This window comes from Ambystoma mexicanum, chromosome 10, assembly GCF_040938575.1.
Source record: "Ambystoma mexicanum isolate Mex_15411 chromosome 10, UKY_AmexF1_1, whole genome shotgun sequence".
Taxonomy (NCBI): domain Eukaryota; kingdom Metazoa; phylum Chordata; class Amphibia; order Caudata; family Ambystomatidae; genus Ambystoma; species Ambystoma mexicanum.
The window spans coordinates 1,126,140,358-1,126,162,853 of NC_090932.1; the positions used below are offsets into that span (position 1 = coordinate 1,126,140,358).

Consider the following 22,496-nt stretch of genomic DNA (forward strand, 5'->3'; position numbering starts at 1 on the left):
CTTTAAACATTTAAATCTACTTTAAAAAGAGGTTGCATGCACCTAAATGTGTTTTCAACTAAGAGACTGAGGGCCTCATTACAACTCAGGCGTTAAGGGTTAACGCCACCGTTAACCCTTAATGCCTGATTCTGATTTTAACGACTGCTTTTAGCAGGCGTTAAAATCCATGGCGCTAACCTGCCATGGTGCTAATTACGCCGCCGTAATTTACAGCGGAGTAATTAGCCCCTTCCCCACTCCCATTATGCCCTATGGGGCAAAAATGGGAATGGGGAAGGGAAAATGGGAAATGGGGATTTACCGCTCCACTCACCTTGGAATGGGGCGGTAAATCCGCCATCCACCATGGTGTAAACGGAGTTTACACCATGGTGGTAAAGTTGGTGCACTTAGCACCAAGGTTGTAATGAGGCCCTGAATCTTATATTGTATCCAGAAGTGACATTCTTTTCATTTCTACGAAGTAAAGAGTTTAAACTATTGAGAAGAAAAAGCATTACCTAAGCCGAGAGGCACCCCTTTTTATAGTGAAACTAACCTTTCCAAAAGTTAAAGAGACACCCAGCTGTACGGTGAAGTTGTTAACACTCAGGTGCCCTAAAATACCAGTGTGCCAGTATTACCTGCAGCTGAGAGAGTGGCACCAAAGCTTTTGGGTAATTACTTGGGGCTGATAACTAATAGAAAGATGTGAGTAAAGCAGGGGAAGGGGAAATAATAGCTTGTGAAGACAATACTGAAAGTAGACTCAACTGGGGGTGCCAAAGACTGTGGAAGCCAGAGAGATGGGAGTCTTGTGGGCATAATCAGATTGTTATTGTGGCAGACAGAAAGGAGAGGCAAAGAGGCTACCCCTTTGAGAAAGTTATTAAAAGGAAGAGTGCATTGCCTGCCTGAAGAGGTTGAGGAGTCTTGTCAAAACCTGCCTAACAACCCAAAGTACTGAGCTGTGGTAGTAGTACTTAAACTGTGGTTGCATTGTAAGTTGTCAGCAGATATAACCTTGAAGTGGTATGAACCAGTAGCGTACTGACGGACAAAGGTGACTGTTCTAATGGTACCCTGTAGAGGTATGGTTGTTGAAGTGGAAGCAGCAGCACAAAGAAAACATTCGGACAAATATACCACTGTAAAGTTGTAAATAACAAAGTCCTAACTGTTGAGTAACAACTGTGTGCTGTTGACAGTGGGGGACATTACACCTTCTTTTGACCTGTGGCAAACTATCTGGAAGAAGAGACCATTTATCATAACCAGGATTACCATTGGTGCTATATCCTTTCTGGAAGTTGGAAGCAGATCTTTCATCCAGGAACAAAGATTTGTGACCAGTGGATTTTTGTTTGATGAACTTTTCTCTCTGACTTGTAACTATCAAGAGCTGGTTAAAAACCTTCCTTTTTCCTTTGTTGAAAATTTTGAGTTGACTTTGACTCCCGGGGAAAGGACCTTACCAAGAACAGGAAAAGGCCATTCCGACATTGTGTTAATATTGTTTACTATATTGTTTTGCTATATATTTTCTGTATACATTTGTTGTTTAGTGTGAGGGCCAGTTAACCCATGCTAGAGAATGTTCCCTTGGCTGTTAGAATAGGCAGGGAAATCCTCTGTAGAATAGTGTAAGCAAGGTATTTTTGAGACATCTACAAGCAGTTGTCTGCCTCACATTACTGACCCCTTACACTTCTGAATATCAGAACTCAGATCCCAGTTTGGGCACTGAACTACAGGTCCCAGAATGCAGCTGAGCACAGATTCCAAAGGAAGGTGAAATGATGGAATGCATGCTTACAACTGAGAGAATGTTCAGTGTTCATTGGCCACCGGCAGCAGCTGACAGTGAAATGTAACTGGCAGAAACAAATTTGCATATTCAAAAACCCGGTCGGGTTCTTTGATTCTTCCAAACCTGGAATTACAAATATTGAACACATAGGGAAAGAATCACTCTGAATTATTCATGCTAAGTGTCACTTAATCCTGCCCTATAGAAAGTACTTTTCTTTTCCTAAAAAAATGAAGCATATCCCTAATAATGCCACCTATGTAAGAAGGTGGATAGAAGAGTAACTTGTCCTAATTTTTGTGACACTGTATATGCCTACCTCCACCACCCACAACACCCATTTCAAACCAATTATTGAAATTAAAAAAGGGTGAGTTTTGTTCCAAACATAAGAGAATTGAACAGGAAGGAAGCTATGTCGCTTCTTTTTCCTTCCTGTATGGCTATGAAAATATAGTTCCAAATTCCCAGAAAAATATTTTTGGTTAACAAATTGTTCTATTTGTGACAATTTCTATGGTTGAATATATTGGGGTATCTCAAATCAATAACGGATATCCATTTGTTCTAGGTCGGCTAGTTTCAGCGATTTATACGTTGTAGTTCTGCTTTCTTCAGGACTTCTTGCTACACTAATTGTGGGAGCAAATTAGATGACATCGTAGTCTAAGGCCACATAATTCATTGTAGGAGTCAATCTTCTTGTGGCTTCTCTTTATATATAGAGAAGATGGAAAAGAAGAAAGAAATATGTTTCTTTATCTTACCGAACCTTTCAATGGTTTTAATTCGATAATTCTACTGCTGTTGTTTAATTAAGTAGTGGTATTCACACCTTTTCAAACCAAGCCCCCTGCCATGAATACAAATATTGTTTCTGCCCCCCGGCCTCCTTAGGGTTTTCCCTCTTAAGGGGCCCAAAGGATATCCAGGAGGCCCCACGTTCTACGTGATTACCTATATTTTCTATTAAAGCAGCCACCGTAATCCTTTTTTTAAATATTAAAAATAGTCATCTTAATCAATTTTTAAAGAGTCTGGCTAAACCCTGGACATCCTCCAGGCCCCCAGTTTGAAGACCACTGAGTCAGAACTGATGTCTCTATTCCTACAGTATGGTTGTTTGACATCCAACAGTCACTGTATTGGAAGAAATCACAGAGAGACAAAGGGAGGTTTGTTTTAACCGCCTATAGTTTAAATATGCATACATGATAAAGGGCATGAACCAATCAACTCTTACTTTTTGCAATGGTCTTCCGATCTGCAAGGTTCTCCACGCTGCAACCCCTCAATCAGGCAATTGCCATGCCCATGCATCAGAACACCCCGAGGATGCACAGAGTGAAACCTGAGAGTCAGCGATTCGAGCAGAGGAATTCTCAATGACAAATCTCAGCCAATCAGAATGACAGGATGAGCAACAGTGTTTACCCAGAGCAGCCTGTGGTGAATCTTCTCGGCACTGGGCTCTTCATGGAGGCCCTAGTTACAGCCTGAAAGCCTCGGGCTGGTAGGTGCAGGTGGCTCAGCTCCCTAGCGAGGGTACCTCAGTGAAAAGTCCCAACTCCAGTCACCTGCAGTCAAGAGAGTTCGGACATAGGGCAGGTTCCTTCTTTGTAACAGCAGGCAGCATGGCATGGCTGAGGAATATTCCAAAGGGTTACATTTTGCAGGTGAACTCTTGTTCACAAAGTTTCAGTTCCACTACATGAACAGTTCAAATTCTACACGGAAAGAGGTTGTATCCTCAACACAGTTTAATTTGGGCAGATGAGTCCTTGCCAGGCCTTGGCAAAATCTCCTGTATGGCGGAAGTAGCAGGACATGCTGACAACTATTCATATTTCATTGCAGTAACTAAAAATCGAAGGGACATTTTTTGTATCAGTTATGCAGTTGTGTGTTTTTTTTAAGGGACACACCTAAATATGTGTTGGATAAGTTATGTTGTGTGTCAGTAAATCTGAGTGAGATGGGTACAACCATAAGGGGCTGTGTGTTGATGCAGTCTACTGATGCTGACCTCTTCTACAGGCTCCTCAGATGTGGTGTGTGACCTTCTTGGTGTAAAAGGCAAGGACATCCTGTACATCGGGGACCACATCTTCGGCGACATCCTCAAGTCCAAGAAGCGACAGGGTTGGCGCACATTCCTGGTGGTTCCTGAACTGGCAAAAGAGCTCAACGTCTGGACGGAGAAGACTGGTGAGTGCTGGATGCACCTGTGCAGAGATAGGCTGAACCCCAGTGAACCATGGGATACCTTTAATACACTCACAAGTCATTGACTGATAGCACACAAATCCATGCTTACTGGTTGAGGGGTCCCTTATATAGACATGCCTTTGTGCCATTTACTGTAAGCCCTTAGACGAGAACACCCGTTTGTTTCCGGCTTGCTCTGCGGTGCAGCCACCACCTGCAGATGACCATTTACTGTTTCAGTGGCTGCCTCTTTCGAACATAGTCTGGGACCCGTTTCCATTCCCAGGCTTTCCTTTCTTATTGTGCTCTTATACAGTTATTCTCCTGGTGCATGAGTCTTAAAAAGGTTTCTTCCACAGTAGCTTGACTTTGGCCTCTCTTTCTGACCTTCAATGTTTCTCACGCACTGAAACCGATGGTCACCTGCCCACAAGGAGCTTTGCTGGCTCTTAATATTGTTCTGTGGTCAATGTAAGACCCTGATCCCCTCCTGAAATATAACTGGGCCCGGCTGACATTCTGAGTAAACATCGGACTAACGTATTAACAGATACCTGAGAGTGTAATGATCAGGCCCTTGTCTGCACTCTTTTATGGAATCATTTTCACTTGGATCCGAGAAGGTTGTTATACTGTCAGTCTGGCTTCCCCAGGTCGGTGTTCTCTCTCGGTCCTCAAAGTTCTTCCCGACCATAGAAGATTATTTTCCTCTTTCTTAAACTCAAGATCTCTCACACTCACGCCAGAAGATCTTTTGCCTCTCGTTTCTTATCCTGATGTTCATTCTGTTTCGACACTAGAAGTTCCTCTCTTCTTTTGCTGATCTTGAAAGCTTCTTTCCCGGCTCGCTATCACTCAGACCATCCCATCTCGCTCAAAGTCCTTCTCCTCCTTCTGAGGTTTCCTCTTCGGTCATTCTAACTGAGGCCTAGGTTACTACCAAAGGTCTTTAACTCACCTTTGTTTCTTGCAGAACTCTTTGAAGAGCTGAAAAACCTGGACATTTTTCTGGCAGATTTATACCAGTAAGTACACACTCCATGTTGCACACCCTAGGCGTAACCATTTATTTTCTACAGTTGGGTAGGGAAGGTGTTGAAGACGGGACTACTAAGATTCCCTGTTGAAATGAAAATGTTATCCGAGAGTAAAGAGGAGATGGCTGTATGCATGCCCTTGCCACTCCAAAGCCCGAAGGAGACACATGGCCTCCTTCCACGGCTTTTGTGCATGATTTTGATCAGCTGTTCTGTGGGCTTATTCTAGAAGCAGAGATAGGATTAGTGATCTCCTCTGTCTAATAACACTTTTTAGACTCAATCTGAGGGCAGCATCAGGCATTAATGGCCCTGAGGACCGAGTTAAAGGCTTGAGTGCAGCAAGGTTATTTAACACGTTTTAAGGACCCATAACACTGGGTATGGCCGGAAGGTGTTTTCTACAAAGCTATGATAACCGCATTGCTCTTTCATGTGAAATCTAAAAAACAGTTCAAACGGGCATGAATGATGGATGCAAGTAATGCCTTTACATGCCTATATAAGAGGCATGTTAGCAATCTCTACTTCCTGGGGATCATGTCCACTCCACTCTGGGTATTTCTATTAACACTGGGAGACAGTGTCCCGGTAGTTGTGCTAATTTGTCTGTGGGTATGTTCTGTGGTGCTGGTAGGCTCAGAATAAGACTTTCTGAGCAATATCAGACTATACCAGTTCGCATATCCTGCAGATTGTCCAATGAGAATGCTGAATTAATATTCCAAGGGTTAGAAAATTGGATGGATTCAAAATATTTTGTTTTGTTGCTTTTGTAAAGCATTTAATTACCATTGATATGATTGATATGGACTTGAAGTGCTGAGGAGCCGAAGATCTGCGATTCCAGGGGACTGTGGTCCAGCAATGTATTGTATACTCATAGCCGCTCAGATAGCTTTGTGAATTAAGCACTCCCATCAATGTGCATCACCTGCAGTCACGCAGGTTCGAAACCCCACAGCCAACTCAGCACTTCAGGTTTTCAAGGATGAAAAAATGTGTACCATTACATTTGGTTAAATAAATTAATTATAGTGTTTGCAAGAGAGTGGATCTGGCATGAAGCCCTACATAAACACCTGAATTTACTGTTATTATAATCAAGCAAGTGCATTAAATAAGAGACAAATACATTAACTGAGAAGCATGGACATACATACATTGCACATTGTTATACAATTCACAACATAACTAATATCACGTTAAGCTACCAATGATGGAATAACTACATGATGTAGCAAAAGAACATAGCGTAGCAACATTAACAAAGCAAAAAGTGCCATCACATAGCACACTTGTATAACAAGACCTAGCAACATAGCCTATTACTATTTTCTCAAGAGATACAGAAGATTTTCCTTACTTAGACTCCTATTAAACTGCAATAATGTGGCAGCAAGTGGTACGGAATAAGTTACTTCCCTGTAAATCCTGTTCCCGGCATTGGTATTTTCATAGATTCCCATGCTGTGAATATTCCCTGTCGTCAGGCTGTGAAACCTCCGTAACATAGTGCAGTTTACCCTTAAACTGAATTCAGTCACTTTTATGCTCTATTATAGTCACTTTTGGAACACAGTGCCCACAGCAAATTGGAAAGGCTCCCTCATTTCCACCCCTGGTGGCCATCTTCAGATTTTGTCATAGAGCATGTGAGCGGCAGTATGAGCCAAGAAGAGCCAAGTGGGGGTTCCATGTAATCTCTGAAGGATACCAATGCTGGAGAACAGGAGTTTCATTTAAGTGACTTATTCCTTCTCCAGCATTGGATCTTTCATGCTGTGAATAGATTACAAGCAGTACCATATGACCATAATGGCCGAAGGCATGCTCCTTGTAAGAAAAAAAAACATGCCACTGGATGCACTACTAACCTCACGCAAACAGGTTACAAATGACGGACTGGCCCACACTGGTTAATGTGCGCACCGACCTCCATGTGGCTGCCCTGCAAATGTCCAGCATGGGCCCCCAGAAAGGAAGTCTGTCATGGCAGCTACTGCTCTGGTAGAGTGTGCTTTGGGTCGCCCCCGCCACTTTGTGGCAGAATGAGATGCACACAGATATACACCTTCCTCGCACCAGAGGGACCAAACGTCACGAAGAGCTGAGAGCTTTGACTGAAAGATTTTGTGCAGACACCGTAATACTTTGGATCCCGCATGACATCTTAAGAGGGTAATGAACGGTCAGGTGGAGTGGTCGGGGATTCGAAAAAAACTGGAAGCACCACAGGTTCATTGAGGTGAAAAGTGGATGGCACCTTTGGCACATATGTAGGGTTAGTGAGCATGATGACCCTGGATTTGTGAAATTATGAGGAGGGTGCACTGGCCGGAAAATGCTTGCATCTTGCAGACTCTACGGGCGGCTGTTATAGTTATGAGAAAAGCAGCTTTCCAAGAGAGATACTTGAGAGGCTTTGTGCGATGCCTCAAAGGGCGGCTTCATGAGCCTGGACAGGACTACGTTGAGGTCCCAGGCTTGGGCCGGTCGCCTGAAAGGCATGAAGGAATGAAACCGGTCTTTTAGAAATTCTGGGGCCAGAGGAAAGGAGCACCAGGTGAACGATTGTACTTGGAGATGGCGGTGAAGTGCACTTTAATAGAGGAGTGGACTAAACCTGCTTGCCCAGAAACAGTAAGTATGATAGTATGTCCTGCGGCTGAATGGTCTGGGGTTGTAATTTGTAGGCTTTGCACCAGATCTGAAATCTCTTCCACTTGCTCCTGTTAAAGGCCAGAGTGGAGGGTGCAAAGGCACAAGCCAGGACCTCCCGGCAGTCTTGAGGTAGCGGGACTAAAACAAATTCTAGGAACACAGGAACCAAGCCATCAGATTGAGCGAGGCTGGAACTTGATGGAGCACTTCTCCCCTGTTCCATGATAGCAGGTAGGTCGGGTGAGGGTACATTCCGATTGCAGTTACTGAGTAGAGAGCGAGGAGGTCAGAGTACCAAAACTATCTCAGCCATGTAAGGGCCACTAAGATCAGTTTGCACCCATATAGCCAGAAGACGCTTATTACTTGTGCCACCAAAGGAATGGGTGGGAATGCATGCGGAAACTTCACCTCATATGGGAATGCAAAAGCATCCCCCAGCCTCTCGGGATGGGGGAAACCTGCTGGCGAAAGACTTGTATCTTTTGTAGCTGTGGGTTGCAAAGAGGTTTATCTCTGGCGTGCGCCAGCATTGGAACACCTGGTTAAGTTGATCGTTCTGTAGTTCCCTCTCGTGGTAAGAATGGAGCTCTCTGCTGAGGGAGTCTGCCATGGTGTTTTGGATTCCTGGAAGGTGGAAGGAAAGTAGAAACATCTGGTGTTGTAATGCCCAGTGCCAAAGGGTATTCGCCTCTGTTGACAAATGTGGAGACCTTGTAACTTCTTGTTTTTGCAGATGTAGAATATTGTGGTGGTGTTGTGCGTGAAGATCCGCACCACCTTTCCGCAGAGTCACAGGAGAAAGGATTTGAGTGCCCATAAAACAGACCGCAGCTCCAGGAGATTGATGTGAAGAGGTTTCTCTTCCTCTATCCAGAGGCCCCTGGCATGAATGTCTCCTGAGTGAGTTCCCCAGCTCTCCAGAGACATCCATGATGACAGTGACCTGGTGATTGGGTAGCCAGAAGAGGGCACCCTGGACAAAGTGGTCTCTGATGGGCCACTAGTGAAGACTGTCTCTGAATTGCTGTGTTAGTGGGATGCATTCCTCCCAGAACCCAGAGACTTGCACCCATTGAGCGTCCAGGAGCTCTTGTAGAGGGCACATGCATAGCCTGCAGTGGTTGCGTAGGGGGATGCACAAGGACATCATGCCCAGTAGGACATCATGCCCAATAGGGACTTGTAACTGCGGACTGAAACAGCCACTGAAATGGCTAGTTGGTTCACCTTGCGGAGGAGCATGATCACCCGATACTCTGACAGAGTCGCTGAGCAGGAAAGCTTGTCAAGTTTCACACTCCTGTATAACACCTCCTGCGCTGGAACGAGGCAAAACTTTGGTAAGTTGATTGGGAAGCCGAGGGATTGCAGACAACGAATGGTAGAAGATGTGCTGTGTGCAGCCACGGTGTGAGATGGTGCTCTCACTAACCAGTCCTATAGGTATGGATAGACTTGAATGCCCGCTCATCGTAGATGTACCACCACTGAAGATAGGCATTTGGTAAACACTCATGTACCATAGCCCGAAGGGAAGAGCCTTGAATTGATAATGGACTCCAGCCACGACAAACCACAGGTAGCAGCGGTGTGAGTGGTGACTAGGGATGCAAAAATATGCGTCCACCGGGTCGAGGGATGCCAGAAAGTCTCTCTGCTGCAGCTAAGATGGGACCTGTTGCAGTGTACCATGTGAAAAGTTTGTGCTTTTAGGAATTTGTTTAGTACCCTGCGTCTAAAATAGGCCTCCAACCCCATAACTTTTTTTTTTTATCTGGAGTAGACTCCCACTCCTTGTTGGGCTACCTTCTTCACTGCTCCATTGGACAGCAATGTTTGAACCTATCGCTCAGTAAGATGATTAAGCTTCTGTGCCTTGCATAACGGAGGAATGTTTGGTGGTGTTCTCACAAACTACAGCGTATGTCCCTGCTGCATGAGCAATAGCACCCATTCATCGGAGGTGACGTTTCTCGACCCCTGGACAAATTCTGACAGCCTTCCTCCGATTGGGTGCTGAAGTGGGAGGGAAGGTCACTGAACAGGTCAGGACTGCTTTGAGGATTGGCCCCTGGATTGTGAGGAGCTGTGCCGGCATTGAGCACCCCTGCAAGTCTGGGTTTTTCCTATGCACTGGTCAGTGTACGAAGGAGTTGTGTATGATGACAATTGATAGGTGAGATAGCATGTCCACCACCTTCGATTGTACCTCTGGCCAGAGGTGTGTCGCATTCAGCCAGCCTTGTCTTCGCAACACAGCCCCAATACGAGCTGGCAAAATCTGCATATGCCAATATCCATGGAAACTGGGATGGTGTGGTCTGAAGTCGCTTCACCCTCCTGGAAGATAGCCAGTGACCTCTAGTCGCTTGTCTTCAAGGAGGAATTCCAGAAGAGATCCAAGTTTGAAACACAACTCATGATCATATCTGGCAAGGATGGCAATGGTGTTTGGCACTTTGAAGGTGGTGGCGGCGGCTGTGGTGATAACTTTCTTCCCAAAGTCATCTAAACGCTTACCCTCTTTGTCTGGTGGGACGGAGCATGAGGAGATGGTTCTACGTGCATTCATCTCCGAATACTTTGCTGAAAAAAACCGAATCAAATTTGGTCTTATTTTATTCGGGGGGTGATCCCCCAAACCCACCTTCCATTTTATTTATTCTCTATCCTCCGACCACCCTACCCCTTATATGCCCTTAGACCCCCCCGGCCCCGCTCCCCATATTTTTCAATTCGTTTTTTTCGGCCAACATTTTTCAGCAAAATACACTGCAAAAAAAATGGCTGATGAATGAACATTACCAATAAAAATGGGTTGGCAGACAGCTTGTGGGCCGTAGCACACACCACAGAATCAGTATGGGTTGTGTGCATAGGCAGACCAGTGCAGAGTCAAGGACCCTGTATTTTTTGTCAAACCTGTCTCTCTTGGAAAGCGCTGTGGAAGGACCTTCCTCCCAAGTATCATCTAAGAGTGGAATAGACAAGATGGACTTCCTATACTGTTCCCACCCTTGATATAGAAGACCATCTTTATTCTGGTCCTCTGGCGAGAGACCAAACATTTTTGCCACTCTACTAATTAGGGCATGGAAAGACATTATTTGGTCAGGGGGTGGGGGGAATCCCTGGTAAGAATTTCTTGTGGCTCACATATTGTCCTACTTATCCATTTTGGTTGTGTGGGCGGAAACTTGTTCATCCTGAGTATCATGATGATGGTCTGTGTCTGTCAACTGCAAAAGCTTTAGCAGTTGCTGTTGCTCTCTAGTAGGGCGAGGGGGTGCAGGAAGACCACCAGGCCCTGCTAGCGTATGTCTGTGTTCCGTTGGAGGCAGTGGTGCTGGCATTGTTGAAGGGTTGACACCAGAGTCATCAGGGTATTAAGAGTGTCCAGAGAGAGATCTCAGTCTCTCGGTGTAGGTGAGGGTGACAACCTGAGGGTGACAACCTGGCAGGTGGTGAGGGCCCCTTATTCAGTACTGACCTCCCGTGGGGCCTTGATGTATAGAGGAGGGCTGGAAGGCAAGAATTCTCCTTCTGCCTCATCATCCGAGGACATAGGTAGGGGATCCGCCATCTGTACTGTAGCTAGGAGATCCAGTTCAGTCACCAATGAAGGAGACTGCAGTTTTGCAGTGCTAACTCCTACGACTAAGGGGTGAGATTGATGTGGAAGGGCCACCAGCACAGAGGGTTGCACAATTTGTGGACTCTGAGAAACCCACACTGCCTTGATAGCAGGTGAGGATGCTGACAGAGGAATCTTAGTGACCATCACAGTTGAGGGTTTATCGACGAGGTGTTTGTGGTGGTCAATGGTGTAAGGAACTTTGGCGCTATGGGTGTCGTCGATGAGGATGTGGTTGGTGATCCCATCGACGGGGTGGATATACCCTTATTCCAGGAGGACGACGAGGAAGGCATCTGATCTTGGAGGTCAGAGGTGATCTTGGAGATTTTTCTGAAGATTTTGATGCCGTCGGCCTGTATTTGAAAGGGTCTTTGTGCACCTTCTGACTGGCTCGTCTTGTGATCTTTACCTCTTACTAGCGGTGGTTCGCTCGGAAGGCCTAACCTGCCTGAGTGAGGCACGACTCCGAACCAAGGCAGAGTCAGAGACCCTCCTGGCATCGTTGAGCCACGCGACCAACCTACAGCGATGATCCCTCTGGGTTTTGTCAGAAAATGATTGACAGATGTCACAATCCTTGATGACATAGTGCAAGTGCAGGCAATCGTCGTGGAGGTTTTCCACAAAGATCTTCTTGAGGCCACATCCTGCGCGGGCCTTGAAGAGGCTCTTGCTCTTGGTTTCAGCCATTGGAGTAGGCCCAAAACAGAGAGGCATGTCAGACGATTGATACCATTCCCACAGGTGAGGATGTTGCTGTGTTGTCGAAGAAAGTTAGTATGATGGTAAAAGAAGATTCTAAATCAAATATATGTCGTAATACAATGAGAGAGATTTTTGATGACTCCCAACATGAACGTGTGGCAACAAATCTGAAGATGGCCACAATTGGTTGTGGGAAGTATGACCCAAAAGTGACTATACTAGAGCACAAAAGTGACTGAAATTCAGTTTAAGTTTAAACTGCTCTATGTTACTGAGCATTCCCAGCCTAATGACGGGAAATATTCACAGCATGCAAATCTATGCAAGATACCAATGCTGAAGAAATAAAGATAGACCTAATATCACTTTGAACTGTAAGTCATCAGCTTGGATGGAGTGTATAGCTTTTTAAAGTAATCTCACTGGGTAGTGCTAGTGGGGTCAAGCATAATAGGGTAAAGGAAAAGAACAGGTTTAAAATGTTTAAAAATAATATCCCTGCAGAGTGAATCCCTATGTTTACTTTGTTCTCTTCTCTCGAGACATATGGACAGTGGCAGCAATGAGAGGCCAGATATCAGCTCGATCCAGAAGCAAATCCAGGTAAGGACATCTGGTGGGGTAGCAAATGTAAGCGTGCATCCCTGCGACCTGTGCTTGGGAACCCATGATCTTTTAGTAAACTACTCCAGGACACATCAGTCTGCAAGCTGTTCATCTAATTAGAACGGAAGTTCAGAGGATGTCATTTTAATTGGGGACCCCAATATTCCTCTCCAGCTGAGCACACTGCTGTCTTCTTTGTACGGGCGCCGGAGCACCCCCCCTCTGAGAGATGTGCACTTTCAGATTAACATTCTGATGTACTTTTAGAAAGGTAATCTAGACATAAATGTACATCTCATTCCAGTGGGAGGCAGCACAGTCCACCCGTGTGCTTCATTTGCACTGACGATTGTGCGGCCTGCCTCTGAGCAGGAGCATGTCCCAGGCTTCATTTTGTTTAAATCTTTCGATGACGCCCTCCATAGAGTGCAGTAATGAGTGTTTGATGGGGTGCAGGTAGTCTGGCCAGCCCCCTCTCATTATTGTGCTATCGTAGGCCATGACTGACAGGTGTAGGAGTGGACCCCTAATCACCTTAACCCAAGGCAGTCCCACCATTTTAGAAGCGAGTGCAAATTTGTACATAAAGCAAGTTTATTGTACGATCATCCGGGGAGCAGCTAGATGACCCTATTGAGTCAAAGTAACCCAAGTCTTGTGAACCACATAGGTGTAATGCTCACCTGGCTCCCACGGAGGCGCTGGTCTAGTCTGGGTTGCTGTGGCCTCTTCAAGCGTGATGCGCAGAACTCGGACCACCGATTGAACAGGACCCCCAAATCTTGCTTGTCTGGCCCGTAGGAATATCCTTCTGCAGATGAGAAAGAGGATTAACTGCCTGCAGAATAGTGTGCTTGCTCCCCCCTTTCCCCCTTCGTTCTTCTCTGACTTCCTCCAAAACCCCCGGTTTAAGCTCACCTTATGGTTTGGAAGGATGAACTCTCCATCCTGCTTCTGGTGTAGGGGCACGTGTTCGTCCAGTTACTTCACTGGTTTTCAGAATGGCGCTGGCAAAATCCACTTGACTTTTCTGAGCGATACGCCGTAAGTATGAAGATTCAAAAGTTCAAGTGTGAGTCTGTTTTTATGTTGTCTTCCTAACCTGTGATCTGTCATTTATTTCAGGTGCAGAATGAAGGCGATGCGTTGAGGGGTTAAATTGCCGATGGTAAAATCAGGTGAGTTAGCGTTGAGGGCGACCCCTCTAAATGTCTTTATAATTCCCCAGTAATGTCTTTTGTCCTTTCCCATAGGGGCCGGGGTGCGGTACCTGCCAACGAAGCGGCGCCGACCCGAAATGTGGAATGGTTCACCAAGAAAAGCCGGTAAGTATTATGGCTGAAAATTCGGCTTTCCTCCTGTGTTCCCTCTGCTCACCTTTTGTCTCTTCTTCTCTCCCCTAGGTGCAGAGATGTGGCGACCGGTGCTGACAGCCGCGAGGGAGCCGGGAGATGTCTCGAGGACAGGTGAGTGAAGCGCGGCTCTGCAGCGAGCAACGCAATGCTTTTAAATGGAAGTCTTTCTTCAAGAATGCTGGCGTGAAGATTCCGCATGCAAGTAAGAAATTTGAATAAGTTCTTGGTTTTCAACTTTCTCTTCTCTTCTTTCCTTACAGGTGTTCCAGGTTCGAGGCGGGCGTGGCTGGAGTCCAGGTGCAGGAGCAGACACGGTGAGCGTTCAGCTGCTGGGATGCAGAACAACGCGAAGCACGTGTGGCTGTCCGGGCGTGGCTTAAATAGCCTTGGAAGAAGTCCTACGTAAGTATTCTTCCACAGCCCCACCCAAGTAACAAAATAGTCCCTTCAGTAAAATAGTCCCTCCTAAGCCTCATTTGGCTTGGGTCTTCATACAGCATGGTCTGCATCAGGTGAGTATGCAGCATGGTCTGCATCAGGTAAGTGTACCAAACACTTTCCTTTATGAGCCTGGCGCCAAAGGCGCCAGGACAGAGTCCAAAGAGCCCCTATAAGGGGCCGCTGGGCTTTTACCCGGGGGCATGATGCCTGCTCCCGAGGGTGCTGGGCCTGGCCTGGTGCTCCGGGGGTAGGCATCATGACAGCACTCCCCCCCCAAGGCCTCTCCCAAGGTCGTTCCCTCTGGAGGTTTCGGTTTGTTTGGGAAATTCCGATGGAACCTTTTTACTAGCCGAGGTGCATGTACGTGGTCGCTGGGTTCCCAAGACCTTTCCTGAGGCCCGTACCCCTTCCAATCAATTATATAGAAAAGTTTTGATTTTGAGATCTTAGAATCCAAAATGTTCTTCACCTCGAATTCAGGCTCCCCATCTATCTGGATTGGTTCTGGTGGCTTTATTAATCTGGTTCCTGGTTGCACTGGTTTCAAAAGTGACACATGAAAAACGGGGTGAATCCGCATGTTAGCTGGTAGATCTAGCTTGACTGCCACTGGGTTAATAATAGCTTTGATCGAGTAAGGGCCTAAATACCTTGGATTAAAAGTCCGAGGTCCCTTGAGCGATAAGTGTTTGGTAGCCAACCATACTTGATCCCCTATTTGGTATGGAGCCGCCTCTCTTCGATGCAGATCTGCATTCTTTTTGTATTTCCCTTTCGCATGTTGTAAGTGTGCAGTTGCATCCTTGAAGGCTTGAGTAATCGTAGAATGCAAATGGTCCACTGCGGGCATTTCAAGGCTCAAAGGTGAGTCCAAGTCTGAAGTACGAGGGTGATGTCCATATAGGGTATAAAAGGGGCTCTGACCAGTTCCAGAGTGTATCGAGTTATTGTATGCATATTCAGCCACCTATAGAATATCCTTCCAATTACCCTCCGATTGGTGCAACATACATCGTAGATATTGTTCAAGGGTCTGGTTCGTTCTCTCCGTCCGACCATCGGTCTGTGGGTGGTGGCTGGTTGAGAGTCTTACGTCGATTTGTGCCAGTTGACAACACTTTTTCCAAAAATGAGAACTAAACTGGCTTCCCCGATCGGAGACTAGTATGGACGGGAATCCATGCAAACGGATGATATTTTCGAGGAATTCCTTGGCAAGAACAAAAGCTGAAGGTAATCCTTTCAACGGAATAAAATGGGCCATCTTGGAAAATAAATCCATCACAACCAGAATAGTACTGTATCCATTACAAGAGGGCAGGTCCGTGATAAAATCTAGTGACAAGGTGTGCCAAGGTGCTGGTGGAATGTCTAAGGGTTGAAGAAGACCGGCGGGTTTTGTTTTTTGACCTTTGTTTTGGGCGCAAACTCCACAGGACATCACAAAAGAGTTAATATCCTTTCGCCAGGAAGGCCACCAGAATTGTTGTTTAATTTTTTCCTCTGTTTTGGCAATGCCAGGATGTCCTTCCATCAGAGTATCATGATGACAGGAAATAACCAGTTCTTGCAATTCCTTTTCTGGCAAAAATAAGCGTCCTTGGAAGTAAGGTAAGCCATCGTTGACTGAAAAGTAAGACCCCCTTTTGATCCAATCCTGCGAGGCTGAAGAGTCCAGGAATTGTTTTACCCGTGCTTGAATGTCTTCAAGGGTTTGTAAAGTGGTTATCCCCAAAATTCTTTGTTCGGGAATTATCGGCACAGGTTCTGAGTTTGTGTCCATTTCTCCCATTCCAATTCGAGATAGCGCGTCCGCTTTGCCATTCTTACAGCCGGGACGGTAAGTGATTACAAAATCGAACTCAGCAAAGAACAAAGCCCATCGGAGCTGTCGTGAAGACTGAGCCTTGGCAGTTTTTAAATATTGTAAATTTCGGTGATCAGTGATCACGGTGATGGAATGCCTGACACCAAGAAGATAATGCCGCCAAGCCTTAAAGGCGGACTTAATGGCTAATAATTCCTTATCGGTGATTGCATAATTTATCTCCGGCGGCGAGAACTTTCTGGACCAAAATGCTACGGGGTGCAGTTGGTTGGTTTCGGGGTCTCTCTGAGACAGGACAGCTCCCATGGCTAAGCTGGATGCGTCAGTTTCGACTATATATGGGAGATCGGGACGCGGGTGTTTCAAAATAGGTGCGGACGTAAATTTAGCTTTCAATTCCTGAAAGGCCTGTTCAGCTTCCTCGGTCCATTCAAAACGTTTATTTTTCCGCAAGAGTGCAGTGATTGGTTGCACCGCACGTGAAAATTCCGGGATAAACCTGCGATAAAAATTGGCAAAACCAAGCATGCTTTGGACACCTTTCACCGAACTAGGTGATGGCCATTTGAGGATGGCATCCACTTTCCGTGAGTCCATTCGGACCCCTTTAGGTGTCAGGATGAATCCAAGAAACTCAACCTCAGTGGTATGGAAAATGCATTTCTCCAGCTTTGCAAACAGTTTGTGCTGGCGCAATTTCTCTAGGACGGCCCTGACATGTTTTCTGTGATCTGATTCCGAAGAGGAGTACACCAGAATATCATCGATATACACGACAACACAGACATCGATAAGTTCCCGAAGGACATCGTTTATGAAGAATTGGAAGGCAGCAGGCGCGTTGCACAACCGGAAAGGCATCACCTGGTATTCGAATAGTCCGTATTTTGTACGGAAGGCCGTTTTCCATTCGTCGCCTTCTTTTACTCGTACCAGATGATAAGCCCCCCGGAGATCGAACTTGGTGTATACGCAAGCGTCCTTCACCTGGTCAAGAAGTTCAGGGATCAAAGGCAGAGGGTAACGATTTTTAACAGTTATCTGGTTCAATGCGCGGTAATCGATACAAGTTCTAAGGTCGCCTTCTTTTTTTGGCACGAAGAACAAAGCCGAGGATGCCGGAGACTTTGACGGGCGAATGAAACCATTGGCTAGGTATTGATCTAAATATTGTCTCAAATGCAGATTCTCCGGTTCAGTAAGGGCATAAATCCTGCTACAAGGGGGTTGTGCACCGGGCACCAGATCGATTTGGCAATCGTACGATCTGTGAGGAGGTAACGTGTGGGCCTGTTTCTTTTGGAAGACGTCCTGAAAGTCTTGGTATTCCGGAGGTAGTTGCATGGAGACAGACGTTACTGATGGTAGAATGATCTTCAGATTTTCTGGGTAGCAGGTTTGTGCACAATCCGGGAAGGTTATTCTCTTCGCTCGCCAATCAATTCGAGGATTATGTGTCTCTAACCAAGGGATTCCGAGAATAACCTGAAACTGTGGAGCCTTGATTACATCAAACACAACTGCCTCCCGATGGCCGTCCGGACCTACAAGTGTCACCTCAGCTGTGGAATGTGTTACCGGTCCAGAGGCAATTTCGGTTCCATCAACTGTTTTGATGACATCTTTGCTCGTTTTAGGACGCAGAGGGAGGTTAATCCTGGAGACCAATTCATGATCCACATAGTTTCCTATAGCCCCACTATCGATGTATGCCTTTATTGCATGCAACCGCTTAGGCTGTTCCGGATCTACGAGGACCATTGGCACAATGAAATGCGAGGTCTGAGAGTTAGTTTTCAAGCTCGGCAAGCGGACCCCTACGCTTGTCGTCGTGGTCGTTTCCCGATACAGAGTTTTCATGGATTTTATCAGCGGCTCCTACCACCTTCTTGGGCGGCTTTGCCGGGCAATCTTGTAGAAAGTGTCCAAAGGACCCACAATAAAGACATAATTGCATCTGCCGTCTTCTTTCACGTTCCTTTTGAGTTAGAGTTCCTTTAACCCCTCCGATTTGCATTGGCTCAGAGGCTTCAGCCCCCTTGAGGTTAGCGTGGGTCTTGACCAACACCCGGGTCTCAAACTTGGACCGATCTGCTTTTCTGTTTTGCAGTCTGTGATCCAATTGGACCACTAAGTCTATATATTCTGAGCATTCTTGGGGCAATTTACAACTTGGGCCAGGACATCTTTAAGTTCTCCGCGTAGAACTCGATAAAATAACGTGATTCTTTTATCCTCTGGCCACCCAGTTTCCACAATTAGTCTATTAAAGTTTGCAATGTAGGATAGGAGGTCTTGATTGCCCTGTCGCAGAGATAGAAGTTCGTCATCCAGAGCCTGCCCCTGGGAGTGACGAGCAAATAATCTTTCCATGCTTGCTTGAAATCCTTGAAAATCACGAAGAATCGGGTCATCTTGAGTTACCAGTGGAACTGACCAATCGGCAGCACTGCCGCTGAGATATGACAATACAAAGGCTACCTTGGTCTGGTCATTAGGGAAGGCCCCAGGTCTGCATAGGAAATGCAAACGACACTGATTCATGAATACGGCGAATCGTTTGGGGTCCCCAGCAAAGTGTTCGGGTGGGGCCAGCGGCATGTTTCCAGGTTGATTAATCTGCACCGGGTTACTGGAAAGCACAGGAGCGGGGTTCCCCCCAGAACCGGGTAAAGGAGTTTGTCCAGCTTGACCTTGCAAAAGATGTCTAGCCAGGTCATCAGCTCTTTCCTTTGTTACAATCACTTCCCTCCTGAGAGCATTAGTCTCTTGACGAGCGGCCGTAATTTCCCCAGTAGTTGGGCCAACTGGTCAGTCTCAGAAGTTTCCATAGCGCCTGGGTGGAAATTTGTAGGAAGGCTTTGCGTTCTGTAACGCTCACCTGGCTCCCACGGAGGCGCTGGTCTAGTCTGGGTTGCTGTGGCCTCTTCAAGCGTGATGAGCAGAACTCGGACCACCGATTGAACAGGACCCCCAAATCTTGCTTGTCTGGCCCGTAGGAATATCCTTCTGCAGATGAGAAAGGGGATTAACTTCCTGCAGAATAGTGTGCTTGCTCCCCCCTTTGCCCCTTCGTTCTTCTCTGACTTCCTCCAAAACCCCCGGTTTAAGCTCACCTTATGGTTTGGAAGGATGAACTCTCCATCCTGCTTCTGGTGCAGGGGCGCGCGTTCGTCCAGTTACTTCACTGGTTTTCAGAATGGCACTGGCAAAATCCACTTGACTTTTCTGAGCGATACGCCGTAAGTATGAAGATTCAAAAGTTCAAGTGTGAGCCTCTTTTTATGTTGTCTTCCTAACCTGTGATCTGTCCTTTATTTCAGATGCAGAACGAAGGCGATGCGTTGAGGGGTTAAATTGCCGATGGTAAAATCAGGTGAGTTAGCGATGAGGGCGACCCCTCTAAATGTCTTTATAATTCCCCAGTAATGTCTTTTGTCCTTTCCCCATAGGGGCCAGGTTGCGGTACCTGCCAACGAAGCGGCGCCGACCCGAAATGTGGAATGGTTCACCAAGAAAAGCCGGTAAGTATTATGGCTGAAATTTCGACTTTCCTCCTGTGTTCCCTCTGCTCACCTTTTGTCTCTTCTTCTCTCCCCTAGGTGCAGAGATGTGGCGACCGGTGCTGACAGCCGCGATGGAGCCGGGAGATGTCTCGAGGACAGGTGAGTGAAGCGCGGCCATGCAGCGAGCAACGCGATGCTTTTAAATGGAAGTCTTTCTTCAAGAATGCTGGCGTGAAGATTCCGGATGCAGGTAAGAAGTTTGAATAAGTTCTTGGTTTTCACCTTTCTCTTCTCTTCTTTCCTTACAGGTGTTCCAGGTTCGAGGCGGGCGTGGCTGGAGTCCAGGTGCAGGAGCAGACACAGTGAGCGTTCAGCTGCTGGGATGCAGAACAACGCGAAGCATGTGTGGCTGTCCGGGCGTGGCTTAAATAGCCTTGGAAGAAGTCCTAGGTAAGTATTCTTCCACAGCCCCACCCAAGTAACAAAATAGTCCCTTCAGTAAAATAGTCCCTCCTAAGCCTCATTTGGCTTGGGTCTTCATACAGCATGGTCTGCATCAGGTGAGTATGCAGCATGGTCTGCATCAGGTAAGTGCACTAAACACTTTCCTTTATGAGCCTGGCGCCTTTGGCACCAGGACTGATGTCCAACATGAGCCTGGCGCCAAAGGCGCCAGGACAGAGTCCAAAGAGCCCCTATAAGGGGCCACTGGGCTTTTACCCGGGGGCATGATGCCTGCTCCCGGGGGTGCTGGGCCTGGCCTGGTGCTCCGGGGGTAGGCATCATGACAATAAATTGGCACATTATATAAATGTTTGCAACAGTTAAAACTCTTTCATATATTTTATTACAATCCACCCCCCGCCGCCCACATGTGATTGGACAAAACCCATCCAAAAAAATCCCATCTTTCTCCAATTCTTCCAGTCTCATTGGCCACTTGGTATCTTAACTACCATTCATAGCGCACCCCTTCATGAGATTAGTCTGTGGTAGGTCATGACATCAGCAAATGGTTACACATTCATATGCAAACATAATTCATTACAGGTCACAACTGGCCTGAACCCTTTTAACATGGTTTGCATGGATACTTCAAGTAACATAAAGAAAGGTGAATGAACAGGTTCTCTTTGAACTAACGATAACTATCTCATCCACCTCAACTTTACTGGCATCCCGGAACATTCTAATCTAAAGGACTACAATTTAAGCACACATGGTGTATCTGAGAATACAATTGAAACCCATGGGTATCGATCACTTTGGCATCCAGCGCCACTTTTGATTATGTTTATTACTGGACAAAACAAATTCCTCTGCAAAGCTTCAATGTACTTAAGGAGATGATATCTGCCTCCTGCAGTACTTCCAAGTCATAGACATTGTGTCCTGTTCAACGGCTGACCATCTGCTTGGTTAATCATTGCTTTTCCTTCGCCCTTCACTCCTGCAAAATTAGTTATTCCCACATGCTCTAAATTCATCCCATGAACTCATAGCTGCAAAGCTTTAATACATTTGTAAAGAAAGCAGAGCACATGAAGATTTATAAATACCCCATGTATGTATCTCAGTGTACATGTATATTTAAGAACTGTTCTCTCTTCTCCACAATGGGTTCTTCAGGGCAGGCCCTCTTCCTCGCATGCACATTATGAAACTCTTTGTCGTATCACACACACAATGTCTGAATCGTGTTCATATTTAATTTGGCAATTTTAGCATTGTGTCTTTCTACGCATGTGCAAATCTAATATCTTGAACACTGAATAACACTATCCCATTCACATTTAACTAACCTGGATTCATAAGAAATTGCATCATTGCACCAATTTCACTGCTTCCCCACTCACAAATATGGCGCACACAATATGAACCCCTCTTCATCGCTGGGACCTTTCCTGACCACCCCAACACAGGGGAAGAACACTTGAACACAACTCAGCAACTAAATACCTGCATCGAGCACGCCTTCCAAAACTAGCAGCCCATGAGCAGTTAGAATTGGATTGTCCCATATCCCAAGAGGCGGTGGAAATGGCAATCGAGAGCCTGCAAAACAAAAAGGTTCCTGGCCCAGACGGGTTTACGCCAATGTACAATAAGAAATTTAAAAGTAGCTTACTGTGTCCACTGACCAACATTTTTAATTCATTCCCGACCACACAAAAGGTAGCTCCTACTATGAGACATGCGGGTTCGGCCCAAGATATGTAGTCTTTATCTCTTCTACCCTATCCTGCACTAAAATATGTCTAAATAGCTCTCTTTCACACTCAATAGCAATAACCTGAGGGCTACTCATAGAATACCCAGTGAAACCAACGCATTCACTACAGCAAAACATTTCGAGATTTGTGTGGGGTAGAAAACGACAGCTAATCCAATGGTTTGCTTTGGTTTGGTTTGGTTTATTTATTTGATAATGCGCTCCGAGCCCTTGGGCAGCTGGGCGCAAACAATACAAGTAGGTTCAAGGCTTAGTTACAGTGCCTGATATAGGCAATTACATACAGTGGTAACTTACAATAAGTGATACAAATGATACAGTACATATAAGATCAAGTTGGGTAAGCGTAGAAGAATGCCGACTTAACAGGTGTGTAACATGATCAGCTAGATAGGGAGAATATCGTTACAAGTCATTGTTGTGCAGCCATTTGAGAACGTTACATCTAAATCTGGTGTAGGGTGATGGGCGTCTAAGGTCA

The 22,496-nt window shown here is 46.1% G+C and overlaps 1 protein-coding gene across 2 annotated transcripts in view; it reads left to right on the forward strand.

The window, feature by feature from the left end:
- LOC138492057 (cytosolic purine 5'-nucleotidase-like) overlaps nucleotides 1-22,496 on the forward strand; it is a 270,570-nt gene that overhangs the window by 219,818 nt on the left and 28,256 nt on the right. For both annotated transcript variants that reach the window (XM_069619009.1, XM_069619008.1), the window contains exons 13-15: nucleotides 3,830-4,000; nucleotides 4,974-5,025; nucleotides 12,589-12,649. In XM_069619009.1, coding sequence (XP_069475110.1) covers nucleotides 3,830-4,000; nucleotides 4,974-5,025; nucleotides 12,589-12,649 — 284 coding nt within the window. The remainder of the gene's footprint in view (nucleotides 1-3,829; nucleotides 4,001-4,973; nucleotides 5,026-12,588; nucleotides 12,650-22,496) is intronic.